Source organism: Aspergillus alliaceus, assembly GCF_009176365.1.
Source record: "Aspergillus alliaceus strain CBS 536.65 unplaced genomic scaffold BDW43scaffold_58, whole genome shotgun sequence".
Taxonomy (NCBI): domain Eukaryota; kingdom Fungi; phylum Ascomycota; class Eurotiomycetes; order Eurotiales; family Aspergillaceae; genus Aspergillus; species Aspergillus alliaceus.
Window position 1 is genome coordinate 24,769 of NW_022474741.1, and position 22,547 is coordinate 47,315.

Genomic DNA, 22,547 nt, shown 5'->3' on the forward strand with positions numbered 1-22,547 from the left:
GGGATTCCATAGTAGTATCGCTAGACCTATGCTAAGTATGCTAGACTATCTCGCTTATCCATTTCACAAATTTAGGAAACGGCCAAGATCATAGTCATGTATTTTAGCATATCATCAGTGTCAGAGTTTGAGGAAACTCAAGGACAACATTTAAAAGGAGGCAACTAGTATCTAGTAGATTGATATTGACTTGTTTATTAAAAAGAACTAGGAATGTAACCGACCCCTCCCACTAAGCACTAGTATCACCCTAAAGACTAGTACTTAGCTGAAAGATCGGTTAGGTACGGAGCGGTGGGCTGTATATCTAATATATTACTATATACACGTTGAATAGGGGTTAATGTCCTAGGTAGTAGCCGAGGTATCGAGATACGACACCAGGGACTATATCCTTGTCACAATTAATCTTGTTAGAGCCACTACACAGCCGTAGTCCCTACCCCCTTGATAGATGCATGAAGCTCAAGAAGGAAAAAAACTTCAGGTCTGGTCTTATTCGGAGATTGCAAAACTACATGCAGGACCTTTTATCCAATAAGTGACTCTCGAAGATAACAAACCACATTATCTAGGACCATTTTCGTAAGTCGCAAGTCTCGACCCCGTGGAATCCATGCTCAGTAGACATTAGAGTCAACAGGAAAGTAATATTAAGACTATTAGAACACGAAATATTTTTTCTTCTTCTTCGCCTTTGCGTTTCTCCTGTCGGCGCATGACTCGCAGCTAGTAAATAACTTGCAGCACTTATCATAGAAGGGTCTTGTCTTGCTCAGTTGGCCTACTCACCCTGGGCCTTCTTTTTCATTTATTTATTTATTTTATTTTTACATGGCTTTTTTGTATTTCTTTCTTTCTTCGATAGAAATCAAAAATCATGCTTCCACTTCTGTTCATGGCGATCTTTCTCGCTGCTGGCATCACGGCCAACCAAGCCGCCGGAAAGTTCCAAGTCCTCTTCTTTTACCAGCTCTACAGGCTCGAAGTCGATGCCCACGGCCTCGCGAACTCGCGCATGGCGCCCGGCTGCGCCAAGGCCGGTGTTGTCTGCGATATGGAGGCCTTCATCAAGGAAGTCTGCAAGTTCATAATCAAACCGGAGCGCGACAGGGACGGAAAAATCATCAGGGATCCCAGCGGCAGACCGAACCTCATCAAGGATCCCGATTTTGACAAGATCGGTTGGGCGCACATCGGCGAGGGTGCGGACCTCAACGTCTTCAGCACTGAGTTTGACAAGTCTGGCTTCAAGGGGCTCATGGACAATGCAAAGATCTTCAAGGGTTGGGATCAGAAGGACAATTTTGAAAACGTCATGAGAGAGGCGCAGGATATCGGCACAAAGGCCATTGCCAAGCTCAAGGCCGACGGCAGGGAGCCTGCCGATGACCGTTTCAACAAGATGACCGCTGCGCTCAAGACCCATGCCGACGCCCGGCGCTACGACCAGGCACAGAAGATCATCGATAAGTTTGTAAAGGAAATGAAGATAAAGGGGTTCAGTGTCGCGTACACTGATCCCATAGAGAGACCACCAGTGCCGGGTTACAAGAAGATTGACGCGGACCAGACCATCAGCGATAACAAGGCCAAAGCAGGTTTTGACAAGGTGGAGCAGTGGGTGAGAGACTATGTCACCCAGTTTAATAGCGCGGGCCTTTCAGCGAGTCATGTTGAGGCTATTACTCAGGCGCAGGGTATGCACGATCATCTCGCCGAGGCGTGTAAAAAAGCATGAAGGCCTATTGGGCTATATAGAAGAACTCTCTATTTTATACTTACTAAGTATAGGACAATATGGTAGGATATCGCGAGATACTGTATTAAGGTAATCTGATTTTTAGATCTAATGATCCTTATTAAACCATCGAGAAGGCCTATCTAGATAAAATTATGAGGCTTTATATATCTGACTTAATTATAATAATATTCAACAATCCATATGATTCCGCAGCCCTTATTTACCGTATATAAGTCAGCTGCCGCGATACTATTCGATCTCATGGGTGTATTCAATAATAAGCCCCAAAGCCCTCGGGAAGTCGTTCCTTTATATAACACTCATTGGTACAATATCGCACCATTATCCGCAGTCGCAGCTTAGGCATACTCTGCCTAGCTTGCTTGACCCACGCATGCTTCTCATTAAGCAAAAAGCGAGACATCCAGATATACTCTTGCTCTGGCAGGTAAGGTACCCAAGCGGAGCCCGGGTTCGTTCCAAGAATGTCGAGGTTTTCCTCTCGTGCCGACTGCCACATGAACGCGAGGATAAGCCATTCAGCTTGTCTTTTCCATGCTTCCACGGCTGTTTGGAATCGAGGACTTATAAATAATTCGAAGAGTGTTTGCACGGCCGGTTCCTTTTCCAATGCGTGTTCCCTGAATAATGCTTGAAATTCCCTCAACCTAGCCTTGTTATCAACATCAACCATCTGAACAGGCGCATCGCCTAACAACCCAAACAGGCCTGACCTCAGAGCCGCTTTCCTGGTAATATGAAGAGAAACCGCTGCCATAGCTATGTCTAGCTTGCTTAGACATCCCATTTCCGCGAATGCCGTAATGTCGGACACGTCCTGATTTCTTTCATACTCTCTGCCTTTATACTTAATACACGGGCCGGTGGACCACATATCAGTACTATCAGCACTATCAGCGCCATCCAATAACGCCTTCAAGCTAAAAGGATAAATAATATCTGCCACGATAGAAGGCCGCATCCCAAGATCATCTGCGTGCCACAGGAACATATCAATCGGACTACAAGGGTCACAAGCCATTGCCGCGTGCTTGTAGCTCATTCGCGACCAGTTAATATGCAGCACATCCCGACGCGGCTGTATCCATATCGACTTCAGGCTAGTTGTCACGTCCAGTTCCAACCTGCGTCCCTGTTCCAGCGCGACTTGCCGAGACTCGCTGTTGACAAATGCGATGACCGGCAGCTGAGCGTTTTGGTATGTTATACGGTCAGCCCAGCAGGCTTGACGGGATTCGTTGCCATCAAGAAGGAAGTCAGGCATATCTTGTTCTGCTATACGATACGGTAGGCAGTGCTTCCAGATAAGACGGCGTAGTTCTAGAGGCAGCTGCGAAAAGTGATGGAATGAGTTGTTGTTCATATTGTACGCCTATTTATTAGTTACTGTTATATGAGGCGCATGTATCAAAGGAATAGATAGAACACACAAAAGGCGGGCATGCGATCAGGGTTGTCAGGTTGTCGTAGATCTGTCAGCCCTAATATATAGGCCCCACGTCTACGGGCCTTTGCGGGTGGACTACGGGACACCGCAGACAAACGGTCGCGCACTTTCTCTTACCATAGGCGAAACCCGCTTACACTTAGTTAGAGCTTGAACCACGACTATGGAATGTCAAACTTTCACAATAGATAAATAAGGCCCCAAGAAACACGAATCTTTTATGAGGCCTACCTATATATCTTGTCACTGTCATGATATTTATTGTTAAAAGTCTGGGATTTTGGTGCTTTTCGCTAGTATTTCATTGACAAAACAAAATAACTTTTGGAAAGCTGACCTGCTTCTAAAACATGCTGGTACATAATACTGTCGGCCCTAATGGTCAGGCCGATCCTAGCCCGACCCCAGAGAGGGGTTTTCTCGAGACATGTGTGAGTCCAGCCCCTTTTGCCAACCTAGTCGGTCAAAACCCTCTAATCAATACACACAGGATAGTTCCACGCCCGTAGAACCCTCGTGGCCGACTTCCAATGGCCCGATGGGATCATCCTTGTTAGCACTTAAACACAGGCTTTTCCTTCTTTCCCCACCCCTCTATCCTTCAATTTGCATTGGTCACATCCTAATCACCCTCTGCTCAAGACGTCACCGTCTTAACGGCGTCAATCTTCCACAGTCCATTCCTCTCATTCTGCACTAAACCCGCATAGTACTGCGCGAGCGCCGAGGCAGTGGCCGCGGCCTTGACGTCACTGTCGGCGATATTTATGCGGAGGTTGGTGACGAAGGTGTGAGGTGTACGGCGTGCTGACCACGTCGAGGCAGTTGGTGTGGATGGCGGGATGGCCCGATGAAACCTTGCCGTTGATGGAGAATGTAGATGTGGAGATCAAGTCCCAAGTCGAAGAGGGCCGGGTCGTGCGTCCAGCGCCGGTTATTATAATGGCCCATGTGGTCCTGAAAGCTAGAGAATCTCTAGTATTATATTAATTCCGTGATAAGTGTGTTCTTCTAGATGTTTGAAGGTAGCTGGGTACCATGGGTGCCCATAAAAGCAATGAGAAAGGCCTCATCGCTGGTTGTAATTATGAGATAAAAATCCGATGTGTGCTTCTTTCCATTCCCTTAACAATATAATTACCCCTTGTCCTGTGGAATAACATATGTTATTGTTTTGGTAATGTGTATCAACTTGCAACGGTATATGCAAAGCATTGTGAATGCCACGGGGAGACTGTCATGGCCAAGCAAACAGGATGCCTAAAGCTATCTCATTTGGTGCCTAAAATGATAAAATTCTAAACATAAGGAACAAAAGAAACAACATTGTGTTATAGACGCGTAGAGCCACTATATGGCAATCAGCGCAAACATGTTTGGCACACGAGACAAATAGTCTGATATCATCAAGCCATGAGACCGTGATCTTACAGAGGCTGTCCAAAGCTAGGGCTGGAACGATCACTGCTCTAAACCACACCATTGGAAGAATGTGTTGCCTTTCATAGATTTATGCTTTACAGTGTCAAGCAAACCTCGATGGCCTCCCATAAACCAGCTGGGTAGCAGCAGGTCTCCAGAGAGACACCTCCCTAACGCTGAACAATCTCCTAAAACCCCCCTTGTGTTCCTTTCCATAAGCTGCGGATAAATAGGCTAAGCCATAGGGGTGCACTTACGGCTAGTAAGACCAGCATGAAGGATATACACGAACTGATGCCCACAGCTGAGACTTCCCCTTCAAGTACCTTGTGCGTTGAAATCTCCACTCCTTCTCCTCCTCGCCATAATGTAACGAATCCGATCCACTTGCGTTAACCTCAGTTGCCGCCGATGCTAGTAGCCATGGTCCAGTTTCTGGAGTCTAGGACACCTATATTCGCCTTTTTCGGTATTGATCTCCGTCCTTCTCTCAACCTTGCGCCTTTGAGCGACCTCGAATGTCTCCCAGTGTCTTTAACAACCTCCCTCTATTGCTTTGCATTTCCATTTTACTGACGTAGGCTTACTTTTGCGGTTTCTTTGCGCTCTCCAATATTTGCTCGCGTTTTAGCAATAGCGGCGTATTGTCAATGAAATAGTGCTCTCATTATAAGTTGCTTGCGTTTGAGTCTGAGTTGTATAAGGACACCATTTAACCTGAGTTTAGTTGGAAGGTTAGCAATTACTGACAAGTCAGTCAATGTGATTTTTACAAAACCTCTTATCTCATGAATGTCGAACTCTGATGCTGTAAGCCTGATAATAGACTGCGGCTAACTACTTAGGTTCACTTTCTTTTCTTGTAGTATTCTCAGTGGGGTTTCATCCGGTGATTGATAATGAGCCATGGCATTTTGTATCTGCCTGCACTGGTCAAGCAGGGTCTGGAAGTATTTCAGGGATTTTTCACTTAAAACCTTGCGAAGCCTTTCATTGGGAATGGAACATGCATTTTGCAGTGTCAATTATCGCCGGCAGGTCGACAGCTTGATGCCAACAGAACCCCCTCTCTTCAATACCATCTGGGTCAACAATTTCTAATAAAACAAAGCCTAGAAATTCCAACTTATCATTCCATTCAGAAAGTCGCTTGTGCGACTCAATGTATACTGCTGCTGCTGAAGGCATATTTCTTGTTGGAACACTGGTCTTAATAGTACTCGGTTTATAGTATCCACAAGTCACTGCAAGACCCTGATAATAAAGGATGTATAGAATCCGCTGTCATCATATTGTGATCATGACCCAGACTTTGATTCTGGACAAAAGCGTAAAAGCCTAATCGAGAGTCGACTTTCAGATACCAGTTGTCCAAAGCTTAAAACCATTGTTACGGATTTCCCGCTTTCGCGGATGTGAAGTTAGACCACCATGGTTAGGTGAATATTGAATAATAGGTGGACATGAAAATAGTTGAGGCAATTTTGACCATTCTGGTAGGCAAAGACATGTTGTAGTTGCTGTGGATGAAACGAACCGTCGCCAGCGCAGTGTCATTACCAACACTCTCACCCTAATTCCAAGGAACTCTAGATCTATCGAGACACAGTATTTCATCTTTTTGACCCCCATTGGAGATTAAAAACTAAATGCTTCTGGGAACAGTATGCATATCGATTAATTAAAGGTACCTCTTTGTACGAGGTTTTGTAGAGGCCTAAAAGCCCAAGTTTTCGGCCTATAAAAGGCCTCAATTAGCTACCATAATATGTTACATACATTTTCAATACCTTGTACTGGGCTTATCACTACCATAGGGGGTAAACATTTACTACGAAACTAGGCCATGATTATAGTAAAAGGGTATTCAAATGCCACAACATGAAGCTCTCCGCCGCCATCGCGCAAATTACCAAGATGATGAGGGACATTCAAGAAGAGTCAAATCCTTCGAAGAAGCGGCGTTACATATCACGACCCGAAGAATATGTACAACCCCTGATATAGATTGGAATTATCAAAATAAGCAAGGTGCGACGCTGCTGATGACCTCGTTGAAAGTCAAGCTCAAGTGGTGGTTCCGGTTCATTCACGCAACCAGACAAAGTAAAAACAATCGAAGCCTTCAGTCAGAGCAGCTGAAATATTACCAGCTACGCTATGGGTAGTAGATCATTATGAGGGGCAGCAGAATTAGACTTTATCGAAGGTACGAGCTAAGTACAGGGATCCTTTAAGAAAAAAGAAAGAAAAGGGGGTTCCGCCCTGACCTTGCCCCAGGCACCTCAAGGGCCAGTCATCAAGTTCATGGCCTCGTCAATGGCTTCAGCGGCCTCACGAAGGATCTCTGCAGCAGACTCTAATTGTCTATGACCTATCATTACACCACTATGTTGTTCAGGAGCCGAAAGATGGCGGGGTGCCCCGAAAGGGACCGGCCAACTGCAAGCTGTTCTTTGCAGAATCAAGGGAACACACAACCTTAGAAACAGCGGCCTCAGCTCAGAGAATATAGCACTTAGTAAAGATTTAGGAATTAGAAGTAAGCCTCCATTAAAGTAAGACACAGAGCAGCATACATGACACGAGAGCACCGGGATTGGATAGGTTCAACGACGTCGTTGAAATAGACACGCTAGAAAGGTAAAAAATCCCAAAGTGAGTAACACAGTATACTTACAGCACACCACAACTTGCCGGAAAGCTTGTAAGAATTGCTAAAGCTGTAGCGGGTACATACAGGAGGGTGGCTTTAGTTAACTTGAGATAAAAAAAATAATGTTGAAGATAGAAGTCAACGGTTGTCTTTACGATAAGGGAAGGAAAGGTTAAATAGAAAAGAAAAAGAGAATCTAATTAGTAGGCCTTGAAGAAATTTCTCAGGTAGAGAATAGAGACCTGAAAGTGAAGTGAATATTGAATTGAGGTTTCATCTGAGAAATCAGGCCATTATTATTATGGGTAAGCCTGAGGGCCCTGATGGTTAATTGAACAACGTAACTTTCCTATAATTTAGTACTTGGACCACCGTTTCTCTGTCTTCGCATCCACACTGATCACTGTTTCCGAAACAGCCTTCCTAGAATTCCCTAAATCAGCAAATAGACCGCTAGTCGGCACGACTTGGGAGCCTAGTGATATCCCCTGTAATCGTAAACCGCGTCGAAAGACGGCGGTATACTAATCCTTTGGTAATCTGTCACATGTATTTTGCACGGTTATTAAGATCGACTAACAATAACAAGATATACCCGACCAGCACTAGCCTCCAGCCCTACAAGAGTGGAATAATATAAGTGCAGGAAACCAGTGGCGTTGGGAGATGCTCTTTCGGCCGAACACAAATGGTAGAACCGATAAAAGCTTTCAAGCCGCTTGTAATCGGTACACGGATACGTTTCTTGCATAGATTTATATATACTGTATAGTCATCCATTCCAGCTCTTTGAGATACAACTACGTGGGAGTATCTAGGGTTAGTATACCAGCGCTAAAATGGCAAATATATTATCAGATTACCTGTTTTGTAAGCTTTTTCGGCAGGGTCTCGAGGATATATTTATGGTTCCTAGCTAAATTGTGGCAGAATGCAAACCCATCCGAGTCGGCAGGCTACAAGCAGTGGCGTGCCCAATCATAGACGGTAGCACACCTTGCCATTTGTCGTAAAGCAGTGAAGGTATAGTAAGCGCTTGTTGGTCTGTTCCAAATGACGCAACGAAAAAAAGAAAGAGTGTTTGCTCCCTGCTAGCAGAGATACTTGAGAGATATCTGAACGTCTATACAAATTGACCTGGAGCAGCGGACTTGCTGTCACGTAGCATATGGAGAATAGCACTCTTGTTCGATGACGCCATTCAGGCATAGAATGTAAAACGGCCCAAGCTAACGATTGCATCGTTGCCCGCACTCACTTCAAAGGCCCACAGTACCACTTCTTGGGTGACCATTACGCAACACAGCCCTCTGATACTTTCTGATACTTGTACTGGAAGTCTCCACACCACATTCAACTAACAGTGCAAACCCACGAACCCCTGGTCAACGTTAATTTGGTCGAATCTAACGCCGAATGAATTGTAATAGGTTGACATGCGAAGCCTACAGCGAGTAACACTGCTAGTGCACGCCCAACGGATTAATTGTTAAGGTGATGATACCACTCATGTTAGGGACCCTTGTTCTAGAATCAATCAACAAAGAAACCAAGTTGATGGAGAGGGAATAGAGTAAGAGAAGAGAAGTGATATGAATCTATAGGAGACACGTGATCACCAACTCCTCAGCCCTTGAAAGCTTTACCAATTTGTAGAAGAAGAAGAAGAAGAAGAAAAAAAAAGCGCTTAAGATAGTTGATACAGTCGTCCATAGAATTGTGTATCTATCGGAATGGCATCCGGTCCTCAGTAGGCTACGTACGTGTAGCTGATCAGCCTCATCCTGCCCATCTTTCCCCTGAGATCACAACAATACCAAAGCCCACGTACAAATGAATCTATTACCAACATCACTTCAATTACTCGGATTGGTTGGATTAGTTAGATCATTTGAATTGCTCTGATATCTTTTAATCGTCGCTTGAATTACATGGATTGAGACCTATCGATCGAACGAAGTGAAGTTGTGGATTACTCTGTCGGAGGATAGATATTCCGGGCCGGATAGCAACAATCCAACATCTTGATCAAATCGCATCTTCCTTCACCAATCAATCTACTATGACTACTCTACTATATACATGAAGGAAATCGGGACCTTGGCAAGCTCAATATAAGTCAAGTAAACAATATCGACTGCAGAAACAAAGCAAAAGAAAAGAAAAGGCACAGACAAAAAAAACCAGTATATTTGCCTTCCTTCAATCATCGTTCGGCTTCGTTCCGAAGGATCTAAATATCCAGAATGGCACATAAAACATTCTCCCTTCTACCGGCTGACATCATGGAATCTCAGCTGTCCATGATTGACCTCCTTACAGCCATGTTCCCATCACCAGGAGAGCTTGAAATCCCAGAATCTACCAGCCAGTGTGTTGGAAAACTCCGGGACTGGTGCCAGGGCCCAACCGGTGTGCCCGCCGGGATTCCCTCAAACCTATTGCTCGCGGTTCGTTTACCAATCGCGGATGGGGAGAAAAGGATCCAAGTCAACATATCAATCCCATTGCAATGTGAAGATCCCAATATTGAACAACCGCCACCATTAAGCTATTCGCTACGGCAGCCGGACTGGATGTCGAAAGCCGAAGTTACGAAGCTGGCCGCCGCAATGCCTCAAGATGATGTGCTTGAAGCGTTTGAATACGTTCAGGAGGAAGCCCTCCGCTTTCTTGAGACTCAGAAGATGTTGGCTGCTGAGTCCGCTACGAATAGCTGTGAACCGATCGTGAGGGTTTGGTTTTACTTCCCGTCTTTATCAACCCGTGAAAAGCGAGACGATCTTGTCAATTACGCGGCTGGCTATTCTCTCACCGGGTTTGTGTTGGCGGGCAAACCTGGCGTCCTGTGTCTAGAGGGTGGATCGGCGGATATTGATGCATATATGAGCTTCATCAAGACACACTCGTGGGGCGATATCCCTAGTCATCAGAAAAAGGTCAGTGAGAGATTCCGGGAGACGGAAGGTGTTCTGAGAGTATTTTCAGGGATGCAGGAAATCACGGACTCTCTGGGTGAACGAAGTGGGCAAAGAGCCAATAGAGGTGATATGCAGGCGTTGGAGGTGTGGCTCCGGGATAGAGGGTTGCATGAAGCATTTGAGCAGGTAATATTCTGAGAGCTACGAGTCCTGTTGTAGAACGTGTATATATACCCTTCGAGTTGATACTAATTCCTCGGCGCAAAGTTAAATGTAACTATTCTACTATCAAGCATAATCGACGCGGACGGTGGGTTGTTAGTGGCGCTAGGCTAACCCCTGCGCACGTATGTAGATCAGCATTTTGTAACAATACTTGAATTCTTAAGAATTTTCATCCTTTCTGTGCTATAGTTGAGTTTTATTGTTTAGTATCTTTAAAATATTTGAATCTTATATCTGAAATTCATCCTTGTTGAGTTGTATATAGCAAGTTGCGATGTTCCTGTGAAGCTTCTTTCAGTTTACCTAAACGTATACATATGGCTCAATCGTTGCTGAGTCTTTAGTTATGTATGCTAGATAATTAAATGAAACGGGATTTGACGTGGAGATGACATTGATAACCAGTCTGAGCCAGATCACGGCATATTAATGCAGTTATTACGAGAATGAGGATAAGATTAATAAAATTCGGGAAAATATGGCACAGACGGGATTTAAAACAATCTTATATGTGAATCAACGCGGCGAAGATAATAAGAGAATTTTACCATCTACTTCGCACCCCCAAGTGACTCCCAGTCTTGACATGCTGTCCTTGACCGGTAGCAAACCACCTGGAGGCGACTCCTTCTTCCCTTACGATCCAATCAGTGGGGGGTTTATCCGGTCATTCTTTCCAAACGCCACCAAAGAGGAGCCGTGGACAATATAGCGTGCTGGTTTTTCCTCTGTATTCTCCTGCATCCTACCTTTTTCTATTTCTCCTATGACAGTTCCAGTGCCCATCGTCATCATCTCTACGTCTTCACATCAAGGCCACTACTCCTGGCTGGATTGTAATCTGTTTCGCTGCCTCGAGCCAGCAATGCCGTGAGCTTTTGGCAAGTAACTAACTTACTGGTGGCAGTTTCAGAAGAAGCGCCACCGAGGGTTTCCAGGCGAGGTTTAAATTGGTCGTCAAAATAAGAGTTCCGTGGTACTGCGCTATAGGTGCCGCAAGGCTTGTCAGATCAATGCTTTTATATGTTTAGATTAGTTGCTACGTTGACAAGTGGAATCTCCATAACATCTCCGTATCGCAATCTTTAAGCCATGACCTCCTTCAACTCACGCGGTTGTTCTTCTGTCGGGCCGGGTCGGTGTCACCCCCGTTGATTCCATTCTCCGGGGATCAGTTAGTAGAAGGTCAGGGCTAGCGCCGGCTGTTGAAGACTCAAACGAGACGCTTGCGGTGACGCTCGGCGAACCTGCTGGACAAGTCCGAGGAGCAGAAAATAGAGTCACCCTGGTGAGATAGGCAGTGATTGCTAATATAATATAGCCTTTGACCTGTACGCATGTGCAGAATTCGCTCATTCCCTCCACCATAAAATTTGAACACCTCACAGCACACGGACATACTATACCCGCTCCTGGCCTCTTGATTGCTATGACGAGTAGACACAGCATGAGAAATGATCCCAACTGATTGATTTACATCATCATCCTATTGTCGCGCTGGCACACTACTCGAGAATTACCACTGACTCGAGAGTCGGTAGAGCCTGTGAGAAGCGAGCGTTGTTGAGATATTGTCTGTCGGAAACTACCCTGTTTTCATGCTAGGAGAAGAGGAGTGCATAAACACTGAAGACTTAGCAGTCGGACCGTGCAGCAGTATGACGCTGACAAGGATAAAATTGCACCACAATGATAAAGGCTGGGCAGGCGAAATTCTGTGGTTTCTCTGAGCCTTGAAAAGCTGAAGGGTTTACTCGTTTCGTCCACATCCTAGGGCTTCAATTGGGTGGTGGTACACCGCTGGTTCCCCCGCAGCTCTCGCACTGTTCGGTGCGGTGACACTGGTCTAGAGGGACGAAGGCACGCGACTAGCCAAGACTGACAGACACCAGACTTCAGTGTGCGGAGAATGAGAACCCAAACTCGTCTACTCAGAGGATCTACGCGGTGTGGTATGCAGACCATCCTGCTTTCTCAACGTCCCTCATCCCGTCATTCGGCACCCGAAGCTCACCGCAATTCCAATGCATCAACTATTTGCGCTAGGTTGATGGGGGAGAAGGCCCCATGAATGTGGTGGTGGTATGTTGAGAAGTATCGTGCGCTATCAGCAAATGTGAAATATGAAAATAGTAGTGGTGATTTTAAAAAGCGCTCACTTGCCGCTAGGAACCTACTTAGCAGCATAGAGACGATGATGAGTCCAATGTCTTTATTATGTACTCCTACAACTTCATCAATAGCCTAGCCCTTCTAAAGTGGGCTGCTCAAATCTTGGTACAGGTGGGGCTGGAGATCCATCTTCATCAACCTGCACTCAACTGGAGAGGGGCCAATAGTGCTTAAGGACCAGGAGTCTCAGGGACCGAAGGAGCTTCCGGAAGACCAGAAAATGTTCATATGATCTAATATTACCTGAGATTGAGATCGTAATATTGAAAGTCTTAATATCAACAATTAAGAATACATCTTACGGAAGACAGCGCATGGTTATAAGGGCGTGGCCATTAGAGGGCACCCGTATCGTTGTATCATCAGCCGTCAATCACGTTGAAAATCAAACTCGTCAGTAGACATTGTGGACCTTTTATGGCGATGTGATCAATCCCACTGAGTGCGCGGGAAACCCAAATCAGCATGGGCACTATCTCAGAAAACCACTCTCTACATCGAGGTCTGTTGTGTTCCTGTATTTTTCCAGCTAACCACTTCCTCTGTAGGCTGTCGGCCTGCCCTAAGAGGACTGGTCAACACCCCTTTTGAAAGTGTTGCCATTGGAAATCGTGGTCCTCCGTGCCAATATAATGCAGCTTTTGGCTTTCGTGCAAACGTAGGAATTTGTGCATTTCCTCCCAATATAAATTGCAAGCCCCTCGTTAGAAATAGGTAACTTGATATTTGACAAGGTCGGAGTACGCGCACCGAATTAACCTAATGAACAAACTAGAAAGATCCCATCATTACGTGATATCATCAGTGCCCAGAATTCTCGCATTAAGAAGAGCTAGTGGCCAATCAGCGACTATTATGTTTCATTTATGATCAGCCTGAACAAGGAAATGCTTGCTGGATCCATGTTCAGAATATCCCAAACATAGGGAATCTAGCTATCCTAGATAAATATAGAGCCCTCCATGACCTTTACCGCTGATCCTCCCAGCCTCAACCGTTCGACTTGGGTTTGAGACATGTCTGGTGTAATATCCAATTGAATGAAACTCTCACGCCCGATTTCCACCCCCTGTGTAATCTCAAATCTCTGTGGCCCTTCTGGACGCTCCATCTCAGGATGATGGAGAGAAAGATACGTAACCAAGGCACAAGAAGCGGCGCCTGTTGCAGGATCCTCCGTGGAGCCAAAGACGACTCTCGTCCTTAGCCTAAATGCCCCATCGGCAGATCTTCCCTGTCTAACGAAAAAGACAAAAGCAGTAAATGTACCATCGGGGTGCCACTCAGAGTTTAATTGGCCATCAACGTTGACATCTTTCAATCCGGCACGGACATCTCGCAGACATTCCAGAGAAGGTAGCTCGGTAAGAATAAATGTCATTCCCTTGACGAGGGAGATGAAAGCCGGAGGGCGCACAAATCCTTCAACAATACTATCAGCCAGTCCGTAAAAGCGGCCCTCATCCACGCTCAAGGTTTTATCATGCAAAAGAACATCGTGTGGCACGTCTACCCAGCTCGTTCCAGAGGTCGGATTATACGTGAACGGAATAGGGCCGGCCTTGGCAATCACCTTTCCGTGAATTAGCCTATTCGAAGAGGTCTCCTCGCTTCGAGCAGCTTGAATTTGCCTGGCGAGATAGCAAGTCGTACCGATGGTTGGATGACCAGCAAACGGAATCTCCGCAGTTGTCAGGAAGATTCCGATATTCCATTCCGGGGTCGTGTTTCCGCCCTGAATAGTGGAGATATCCCTTTCCTGGAGGATCACTGTCTCGGAGTAATTGAATTCCCTTGCGATTGTTTGCTTTTGCGCTTGGGTTAGAGTGATGGACGGCGGTACTTTCACGACGGCGAGTGGATTGCCTGCAAACCGAGTTTCTGTGAAGACGTCAAAGGTGATGTACTCGAGCTTCAACGTGGACGGCATTTTCGTGGTGATGATGTTGATTGTTTGGAGTGAGATGACCACAGGAAAGAGATTTGGGCTGGGAGCATTTCGCATTGTATTTATTTATCTTGAGTTCGTATGCACGGACTTGGCCCCGGGGACGGCTTGACGATACGAACCCTCGTGATAAGAGCTCTGGCAACTGATTGGATATACTATTTCTGTATACGAGACAGCTTTGAATAAGGGACGGAACGGCTTCTTTCATCATATGTTCTCGCTGCGGAACAGAGCTTTGGCCTTCTTCCTCAGTGGATAAGCCTACTACCACAAGATCAAGCATGTTCCCTCACAGGTGCTTTTTAAGAAAACGTTCAACCCTAGGTTTAGAATATCTACCACTCGGGAGATCTTGGGAGGCTCTTCAATTGGCAAGGCATCGGGAAGATTAAATAAAACACATTTATGTACAGGGCATGGGAGCCAATTTTGTAACCCTCGAGGACTTTACCAGAGGCATATGATTTCTTCGGCAACATTCATAATTTCTCACCCGAGGAAATGGGTGGACTCCAAGACTACTTCAAAAGCAGAATTGTACGGCAATGGAACATCCACCTAGTCGCCGTCGCTCTATATTGAACCTCTCCCCAAACATGGCCTCCTGCAACATAGGCTTAACACACGCCCAGCATATACAAAAATTTCTCGCCGGTTCAACATCTTCTCCGCGTACTAAAACCATGGTCGCTCGGGACATAGTTGCCCTCGGTTTGGAAGCTGTAATTGATGGACAGATCTGAGTTATTGTCCGGCAACAGCTACCAGCATTACGTTATATAGGTGGAAGATTTGTTGCGATGATGGCTTAGTGACTGCTGAAGATATTCTAGGCATCGGGAGAAACAGATCGGGATGCATGCCTCAATCAGCCGTATATGTTTGCGCTGCATGTGGCGGTCTTTATTAGTGGATTTCGGTGGTTGGATTGTTTTGAGGGCCCCAAGAGAACACAGTCCCATAGATTCTTGGTGGAAGCCATACAGAAGAAAGCGAGGCCAGGAGATGACGGTATAATACTGCAGTCTAATCAACCGTCTTGGTAAGGGGTCTGTCCAGATCGATAGTTGACAGAGATGTTGTCTAGATATAAGAAAGCATTTCTTGGAAATGCTGAGGAATTGCTGCCAAACTACGCAGACCGATACCGGGTCTAGGATGGATCTTGGTGGTTTCGCAGCGCGCATGGACACCTAGCACTAGGATAATGAGGGCGTACATTCTAGCTGCATACCTGATGGAATCAAGGGCTATGTCATAATGGTATACATCAGTTTCCCAGTATTGGTGTCTCTAGTGTAAACAGCGAGCTGGTTCGCTTCCTCAAAGACGACATAAACATAATGTCCTTTGGGATGCACTCCCAAGTGGCGCGTATTAGCGCTGGACGGTGCGGCAATTATTGCACTTCCACAGTCTCGGTGATATTGTCAAACCAATGGACCTAAACAGCATGGCCCATGTCATCTGCTGAGTATATGAAGGTGCCATCAGTATCGAGGGCCAGACCATGTGCGCCTGGACTGTTTCCGTAAGTGGTAGTCCCCACGATGATTTCGAGTGCACCAGCTCGGTCTACAGTGATTGCTCCCGGAACAGCGGGCACTGTATGGTGCGCCGAAGACTGTGTATGGTGATGAAGACGACGGGGCAATGTAGTTGAGATTACCACCTGAGCTCTTCGTTAGCCCCAATATATCTACAGTTCGGTAGACAGGATTGACGGGCAGGTGTCAGATATGGTGATGAGTCCGAAGTCGCCAGAGATTGCATAGCTATTTTAGGAGGCGCCGGAAGCAACATAGATATTCTTTCGTCGCTCCTAGATGCGATACATCTGTCCCAGTAACAACCAAAGTCAGAACAATGACATACATGCACCGCGATCCACTTGGATCCACCGGAACTGGCAGTCGTAATGTTATTGACGACCGTCAGGCTGAAAACCTCGTCATCAAATTCGATAGCATAAAGCTGCGACCCTTAGAAAAACCTCGAATATAATAATGTTTGGTGCCTAGAATAGGCCTAATGGAGACCAAGTATAGAAAATAGGAAATCGAGATACATGATTGCCGATCGAAGAGGAAACCATGTATAATAGGCAGAAGAAAGGCATCCATTGGTCATGAGGGGTAGATATCTCCGCGGCTTGCGGGGATTTTGGAATACAGCTTCAAGTCGACACATGTGAGGTAAGGTCAACTACTTCCACGCCGCTGTGGGTTCGCATGGGGTGTGGGGTACACAGACTAGAAGCCCTACGCCTCAGTGATATTAGAGTTAATGGCAGCACTAGATCAGTGCATCCATAACCGACCGAGTATTTACCAATGGGGCTTCTCGACTAGTAGCCCTGGGCGGTAAGCAGTGCCTCCTCCTGTGGAGAAATCCCACCAGCTTATCAACCCTTGTATTTCATAGAGCTACGTCTTAGAGCGGTGCTTTGGACACTTTACACCAAGAACTAACTTTGTGAAGTGTGTTGCGGTTTTGTGTTCCCCTGTACCCAGCTGCTTCAGTATTTGATTGAGTCTCTTTAGTCTCTTTCCTTTACGGCGCTGAGGAACCTTCGACCTCATCTTCCTGAATGTGTCTCACACGAACCTCCACGTGTCGACTAAATCAACTACACTCATGCTAGGCAACTTATCTTCCAGGTGGAAACAGATCAGCGAGAAGGATGTTGATGCATATCGACAACACGTTACCCCCCTGAGCCAGGTCGACTACCAAACAGATTCCGAACGAAAAGAGCTGGTCGACGTGCGCCCCAAGGGATTCTTCATCCGACATCCCCCCAAGCCCCACGACCTTGATAAAGATATCACGCCAGACGCCCAATTATTCCAGACGATTCACATGGGTGCAGCAGTAGTCGACCACACCCAATGGCGCCTCATCCTTGACGAGATGGTCTATCATGTATTCATGCTTAATCTCTCCCAACTACTAAGCATGCCACGGACATCCATCACCACGTTCCACGAATGCTACAGCAGTCCCATTTTCACCCCTACAAACCCTGTCCGGCGGGTCGGTAATGTCCGCTGGACGGGAGTATCGCTACACGCATTGCTCCAGGTAGCACAACCCAACGATTCCGCGTCGTACGTCTGGTCCGAAGGTCTCGATTCCGGCGTCTTCGCCGATGTCTGGGCAGACCGGTATCAGAAGGATCTGCCCCAGGAGAAGGCGACAGCCCCTGAGGTGCTGTTGGCGTTTGAAATCAATGGTGCTCCTTTAGATAAGGAGCGCGGAGGGCCCGTCCGCCTGGTTGTTCCGGGTTGGTTTCGGTACTAACTCTACAAAATGGATCTGTCATATCTCTCTCCAAGATCGACGAGCAGATGGACCATACACTACTATATTTTATAATGAGATTGACCCAAATGATCCGGATGGTAAACGGAAACGGCCGGTGTGGAATGTCGAGCCGAACTCTATTATCGTTCGGCCTCGACCTGATGAGGTTATACCTTGCGGACACGAGGTTACTATTATAGGTCGCGCTTGGGCATGTGAGGAGATAGCTCGAGTGGAGATTAGCATTGATGGCGAAAGTTTCTGGCGCGATGCGCAGGTTGCTCCGCGGAAGGAGTTCGAGTGGCAGTTGTTTCAGCATCCTGTTGTCTTTCACAATGTCAGTCTCCACAATATCATTGCGCGGGCGACAGATAATTGTGGACAGCAGCAACCTATGTGTAATAGACGTAATCAGGTCTCTACCGTAGCTATACAGGTATCTGCGGCAGATCAAGTGAAGTAAATATGTAAAACATGGTATCCCTACTGAAACCATTGACTCTGTAATTTCTCTTGGAATTTACTTGTTTATGGTTCCTCTTGTTCGGCTCATAGGATATCAGCACAATTTTGCATTGCCCGAAAGGTGACTTTGTTTGAGACAGGAGCCTTTTGACGCAGTACCTTCATCAATAGCTTTCCCAAGGTTTACAGAAAAATATATACATTTCGGGACTATTGCATTAGGAGGGCTAGACTCGAAGAGCAAATAGCGAACATGAACTGTATAGCACGCTACGATTTGTGTATTTGAACTCGAACTGGATAGCATTTATTTTTGATAGTACACCTCTGTATATCGTTCACATGACACTCTCCCACTTGGCCTCCTAATTCCCTCTCCTAAACCTTTAATAGTTTATAAATGGGAAGGCATCACAACCTGCTTCGTGACATCAGCCTTGTCATTCCGCCAAAGGCTGGTCACGGTCTTCTGCTGCGTAAAGAAGTTAAGACCAGGCTTTCCATAAAAGGTATTTGCTCCACCTCCAGCGATACTCTTTTTGTTCCCGGTGAAGGAAAACATAGGCAATGGCACGGGAATAGGTACATTAATACCTACCTGGCCAGCCTCGATGTTCTTCTGAAAGAATGATGCCACGGAACCAGACTGGGTGAAAATGGCCGCTCCGTTTCCGTATTCATTTGCGTTCACAAGTTGGATAGCGTCCTGCAGCGTCTTGACAGAAATGCAGACAAGTACTGGCCCGAATATCTCCTCTTTGTAACATTGCATGGCTGTAGTGACGTTATTGATGATAGTCGGTCCAACCTACACGATATTGCCTCCATTAGCTTAACGTGAACACATAAATTTCAGTGGACATCGCTCACAAAGTTCCCTTTCGGATATTTCGCAGGCGCATACCCTCTCCCATCTAGAAGAATCGAAGCCCCTTCTTCGCGAGCAGATGTAATGAGTCCTTCAATCCGTTTCTTACTAGCAGGGCTGATAACAGGCCCAACATCACAATCCTCCTCGAAGCCCCCCGAAACAACAAGCCCTTTGGCCCTTTTAATCAAGTCCGGCAACCATGTCTCAGTCTCACCAACCATTACAAGGACACTAAGCGCCATGCAGCGCTGACCCGCCGCTCCAAATGCCGCCCCAACAATAGCACTCAAAGCCTGCTCCTTCTTAGCGTCTGGGAGTAGGATCGCATGGTTCTTAGCGCCAAGGTTCGCCTGCACACGCTTCCCGTTCGCCGAGCCGCGGCTATAGATATACTCACCGGCGCGATTACTACCCACGAAACTAACGGCTCGAATGGCGGGCTCATCCAAGATAAAGTTAACTGCCCTCGCGCTGCCATGTATAATGTTCAGAACTCCCTTTGGGAACCCAGCTTCGCGGGCTAGCTCTGCCAGGATCATAGCCGCGCCGGGGACACGCTCGGAGGGTTTCAGAATCAGACAGTTACCCGTCACCGTCGCGATAGGAATACACCATAACGGGATCATAGCTGGAAAATTGAAAGGGCAAATGGCAGCCACAACGCCTAATGGCTCGCGATAGCTTCTCGTTTCTATATCTTTAGAAATTTCGAGGACTTCGCCGGTCAACTGGGTAGTAATTCCGCAGGTTGTCTCGGCTACCTGAAGACCGCGGAGAACGTCGCCTTTTGCATCCTTGAAGGTTTTCCCTTGTTCAAGGGTGATTGATGCAGCTAGACGATCCCAGTTTTTGCGGATGAGGTGCACGAAGTTGAATAGGATGCGCTGTTTTGCGATGATGCTTGTTGCCCGCCATGCTGGGAAGGCCTTCTGGGCTGATATGACGGCGGCGCGAAGCTCTTCATCAGTGCTTTGAGGGACGCGTGTGACGACATTGTTTGTTGCTGGGTCGTGTAGGTCGATCCATTGGACTGTGTTGGAGGTGATGAACTCGTTGTCGATGAAGTTGGCTGTATCGATAGGGTTAGGTATCCGTTCATGAGTCTTGGGGAAGTTGGTAGCTGTTGAAGCAGCAGAGGTTGTCGCTGGGCGACTGTTTGTCTTGGTAGCCATGATAAGAAGGGCGTTGGCTATGTTTGTCCTGATCTAGCAAAACGAAAGAACTGAGAGTCAACGTATCTACAACTCAGGTCCCGGTCTATTAATTCTCGCGTCGCGACGACCAGTTAAATAAGTGGCCAGAGCCCGTTATCGGTGTGCCTATTGGTGTCTAACATAGCTAATCTCCTCGTCTGATAACATGGGAATCTATCTCGGATATTGCGGGCCGCGGACCAAAGCCATGCTTACCCTTGACTGGCGGCCAAGTATAGCAAACAACTTCGTAATAAAGAACATTCTCCCAGCTTGGAACTCCCATACAGGTCGCCGAATCGGATACAACGGCCAAGATCCGTCCAGATACGTCAAAGCCAATACCGACGGATATTGCGGACGGGGCGAACCTAAGTCCATGCCGCAAACACCTCACCGTGCGTCAAACTGGATGAATAAAGTGCTTACTGCGTCTTCCAAAGGATCCTCCCCACTTTCCCATACCCTTGTGCGCGAGCGGGGAACCGGTGGAGTCGATATCCGGGGTAACGGGCGAATGCCGCGGAAATCTCCTCTTGCCTTGTGATTACATGACGCCATAAGAATGCAGGGGATCTCCTGGCGATAGGATAAATTATCGTGTGGCGATACACATCCTCCAGTCTGCAAATGTAACTATCCATTAATTCTTCCCTTGTCTCTTTTTCTACCGTGCGCAAAACAAGTCATACTATCCATCATGGCGTTCCACCAATTTGCAAGCAGTCTAGACAAAGACTACCCCTGGACCTCCTCTCCACTCATCGCCTCAGCACCGATGGCCAAAGTCGCGAAGCCTGAGCTGGCAGTAGCTGTTTCCAAAGGCGGCGGCCTAGGCTTCATCGCAGCAGGATACACAAGCGATAACCTCGAAGACCTGCTCGAAGGAGCCACCCAACTTCTCAAAAAAGGCGACAACACACTCACCCCAGCACAAGCCAATCCAGCCGATCCAACTATCCTCCCTGTCGGAGTAGGATTCATAACCTGGAGTGCCTCCCTCAAGACAGCCATACCCGCGTTACGAAAGTACTGCCCCTGTGCTGTCTGGCTGTTCGCTCCTCCAACGGGCTTCCATGACCTCGCCACCTGGGCGACCGAGATCAGGGCTGCTACGTCTCAGAGGACCAAGATCTGGGTACAAATCGGCTCAGTGGCAGACGCTGTCGAAGTGGTCACTCACGTCGCGCCGGATGTCCTTGTCGTGCAGGGCTGTGACGCGGGCGGGCATTCGCTAGCGCGCGGGGCGAGTATCGTTTCGCTTGTCCCTGAGGTACATGATAAGCTTCGGGAACTTCGGCCGAAAGCCCGGAACCCTATCCGACTGGTCGCAACCGGAGGTATCAGCGACGGACGGGGCGTCGCTGCTGCGATTATGCTCGGTGCTGAGGGGTGTGTCCTGGGAACTAGATTTCTGGCCAGCCCTGAGTCGCTTATTGCGGAGGGATATCAGAAGGAGGTTTTGAGGGCGTCGGATGGCGGGGTGAGTACGGTTCGGACGACGATATATGATAAAGTGCGCGATATACATGGGTGGCCGGATTCATACGACGGGCGGGGGCTTATTAACCGGACGTATACAGAGGCGGTTGATGGTCTCGGTGAGGACGAGAATCGGGAGCTTTATCTGGAGGAGTTGGAGAAGGGAGATCGGGGATATGGACCGGAAGGTAGACTTACTACTTATGCTGGGACAGGTGTTGGCTTGGTCAAAAGGGTCATGCCGGCGAGGGAGATTGTTATCTCTATCCGAGAAGAGGCTAATCAGATTCTGGGAAAAGCTCTACATCGGTCGAAATTGTGATACATGGTGGAGCCCATTAGTAGCAGCATCAAGTGTTCATTAGCAATAGTATTTTAGCATGTTGATTTATATCACTATGTGAAGTATTGTATGGGAAGCGTGTCTTGTTGGATGGAACAGGCTGTTGGCTTTAGTACTGACAGATTTCGAATATAATTCCGCAGGTACTGGGTAATTTTGCATAGGCACTTTTCAATCAGTCCACTAAGTATACGAAATAGTAAGTCAGAAATAGCAATGGTTGAATCACTCGTCCTGAGACTCATACAACCAAAATGGCCCGAAGCATTTATCATGTACTTTATGTCCTCAATCCAGGCCTAGAGGCTCTCTATTCAAAACACCGAGA

The 22,547-nt window shown here is 47.0% G+C and overlaps 7 protein-coding genes across 7 annotated transcripts; 4 read left to right on the forward strand and 3 right to left on the reverse strand.

Annotated features, from left to right (window-relative positions):
* Positions 1-880: 880 nt before the first annotated feature.
* On the forward strand, positions 881-1,741 carry BDW43DRAFT_322476 (uncharacterized protein; the record flags this gene model as incomplete). Its single annotated transcript, XM_032049559.1, has 1 exon — positions 881-1,741. The coding sequence occupies one exon, from the start codon at positions 881-883 to the stop codon at positions 1,739-1,741; it is 861 nt and encodes a 286-aa protein (XP_031895743.1).
* A 146-nt stretch (positions 1,742-1,887) lies between these two features.
* Positions 1,888-3,289, reverse strand: BDW43DRAFT_289772 (2EXR domain-containing protein). Its single transcript, XM_032043426.1, has one exon. It carries the CDS (start codon positions 3,126-3,128, stop codon positions 2,016-2,018), a length of 1,113 nt encoding a protein of 370 aa, XP_031895744.1. The 5' UTR covers positions 3,129-3,289; the 3' UTR covers positions 1,888-2,015.
* A 6,108-nt stretch (positions 3,290-9,397) lies between these two features.
* BDW43DRAFT_289775 (DUF1115 domain protein) lies at positions 9,398-10,444 on the forward strand. Its single transcript, XM_032043427.1, has one exon. The coding sequence runs from the start codon at positions 9,537-9,539 to the stop codon at positions 10,407-10,409; it is 873 nt and encodes a 290-aa protein (XP_031895745.1). The 5' UTR covers positions 9,398-9,536; the 3' UTR covers positions 10,410-10,444.
* Positions 10,445-13,472: 3,028 nt separating this feature from the next.
* BDW43DRAFT_289776 (PhzF family phenazine biosynthesis protein) lies at positions 13,473-14,573 on the reverse strand. The gene has a single exon (XM_032043428.1). The coding sequence runs from the start codon at positions 14,536-14,538 to the stop codon at positions 13,549-13,551; it is 990 nt and encodes a 329-aa protein (XP_031895746.1). The 5' UTR covers positions 14,539-14,573; the 3' UTR covers positions 13,473-13,548.
* A 2,623-nt stretch (positions 14,574-17,196) lies between these two features.
* On the forward strand, positions 17,197-18,328 carry BDW43DRAFT_315411 (sulfite reductase; the record flags this gene model as incomplete). The annotated part of the gene is made up of 2 exons (XM_032048051.1): positions 17,197-17,845; positions 17,898-18,328. 2 exons carry the CDS (start codon positions 17,197-17,199, stop codon positions 18,326-18,328), a joined length of 1,080 nt encoding a protein of 359 aa, XP_031895747.1.
* A 345-nt stretch (positions 18,329-18,673) lies between these two features.
* Positions 18,674-20,435, reverse strand: BDW43DRAFT_289777 (CoA-acylating methylmalonate-semialdehyde dehydrogenase). Its single transcript, XM_032043429.1, has 2 exons — positions 19,201-20,435; positions 18,674-19,138 (listed from the first exon to the last, which is right to left on the reverse strand). Exons 1-2 carry the CDS (start codon positions 20,371-20,373, stop codon positions 18,725-18,727), a joined length of 1,587 nt encoding a protein of 528 aa, XP_031895748.1. The 5' UTR covers positions 20,374-20,435; the 3' UTR covers positions 18,674-18,724.
* A 216-nt stretch (positions 20,436-20,651) lies between these two features.
* On the forward strand, positions 20,652-22,517 carry BDW43DRAFT_289778 (nitronate monooxygenase). Its single transcript, XM_032043430.1, has one exon. The coding sequence runs from the start codon at positions 21,095-21,097 to the stop codon at positions 22,196-22,198; it is 1,104 nt and encodes a 367-aa protein (XP_031895749.1). The 5' UTR covers positions 20,652-21,094; the 3' UTR covers positions 22,199-22,517.
* Positions 22,518-22,547: the final 30 nt, after the last annotated feature.

Bases quoted from the DNA above. Each gene is read 5' to 3' on its own strand.
- BDW43DRAFT_289772 (XM_032043426.1), bottom strand. From the start codon at position 3,128: ATGAACAACAACTCATTCCATCACTTTTCGCAGCTGCCTCTAGAACTA.
- BDW43DRAFT_289775 (XM_032043427.1), top strand. From the start codon at position 9,537: ATGGCACATAAAACATTCTCCCTTCTACCGGCTGACATCATGGAATCT.
- BDW43DRAFT_289777 (XM_032043429.1), bottom strand. From the start codon at position 20,373: ATGGCTACCAAGACAAACAGTCGCCCAGCGACAACCTCTGCTGCTTCA. The intron at 19,139-19,200 runs GTGAGCGATGTC...AATATCGTGTAG, and splicing joins AATATCCGAAAGGGAACTTT to GTTGGACCGACTATCATCAA.
- BDW43DRAFT_289778 (XM_032043430.1), top strand. From the start codon at position 21,095: ATGGCGTTCCACCAATTTGCAAGCAGTCTAGACAAAGACTACCCCTGG.
- BDW43DRAFT_289776 (XM_032043428.1), bottom strand. From the start codon at position 14,538: ATGCCGTCCACGTTGAAGCTCGAGTACATCACCTTTGACGTCTTCACA.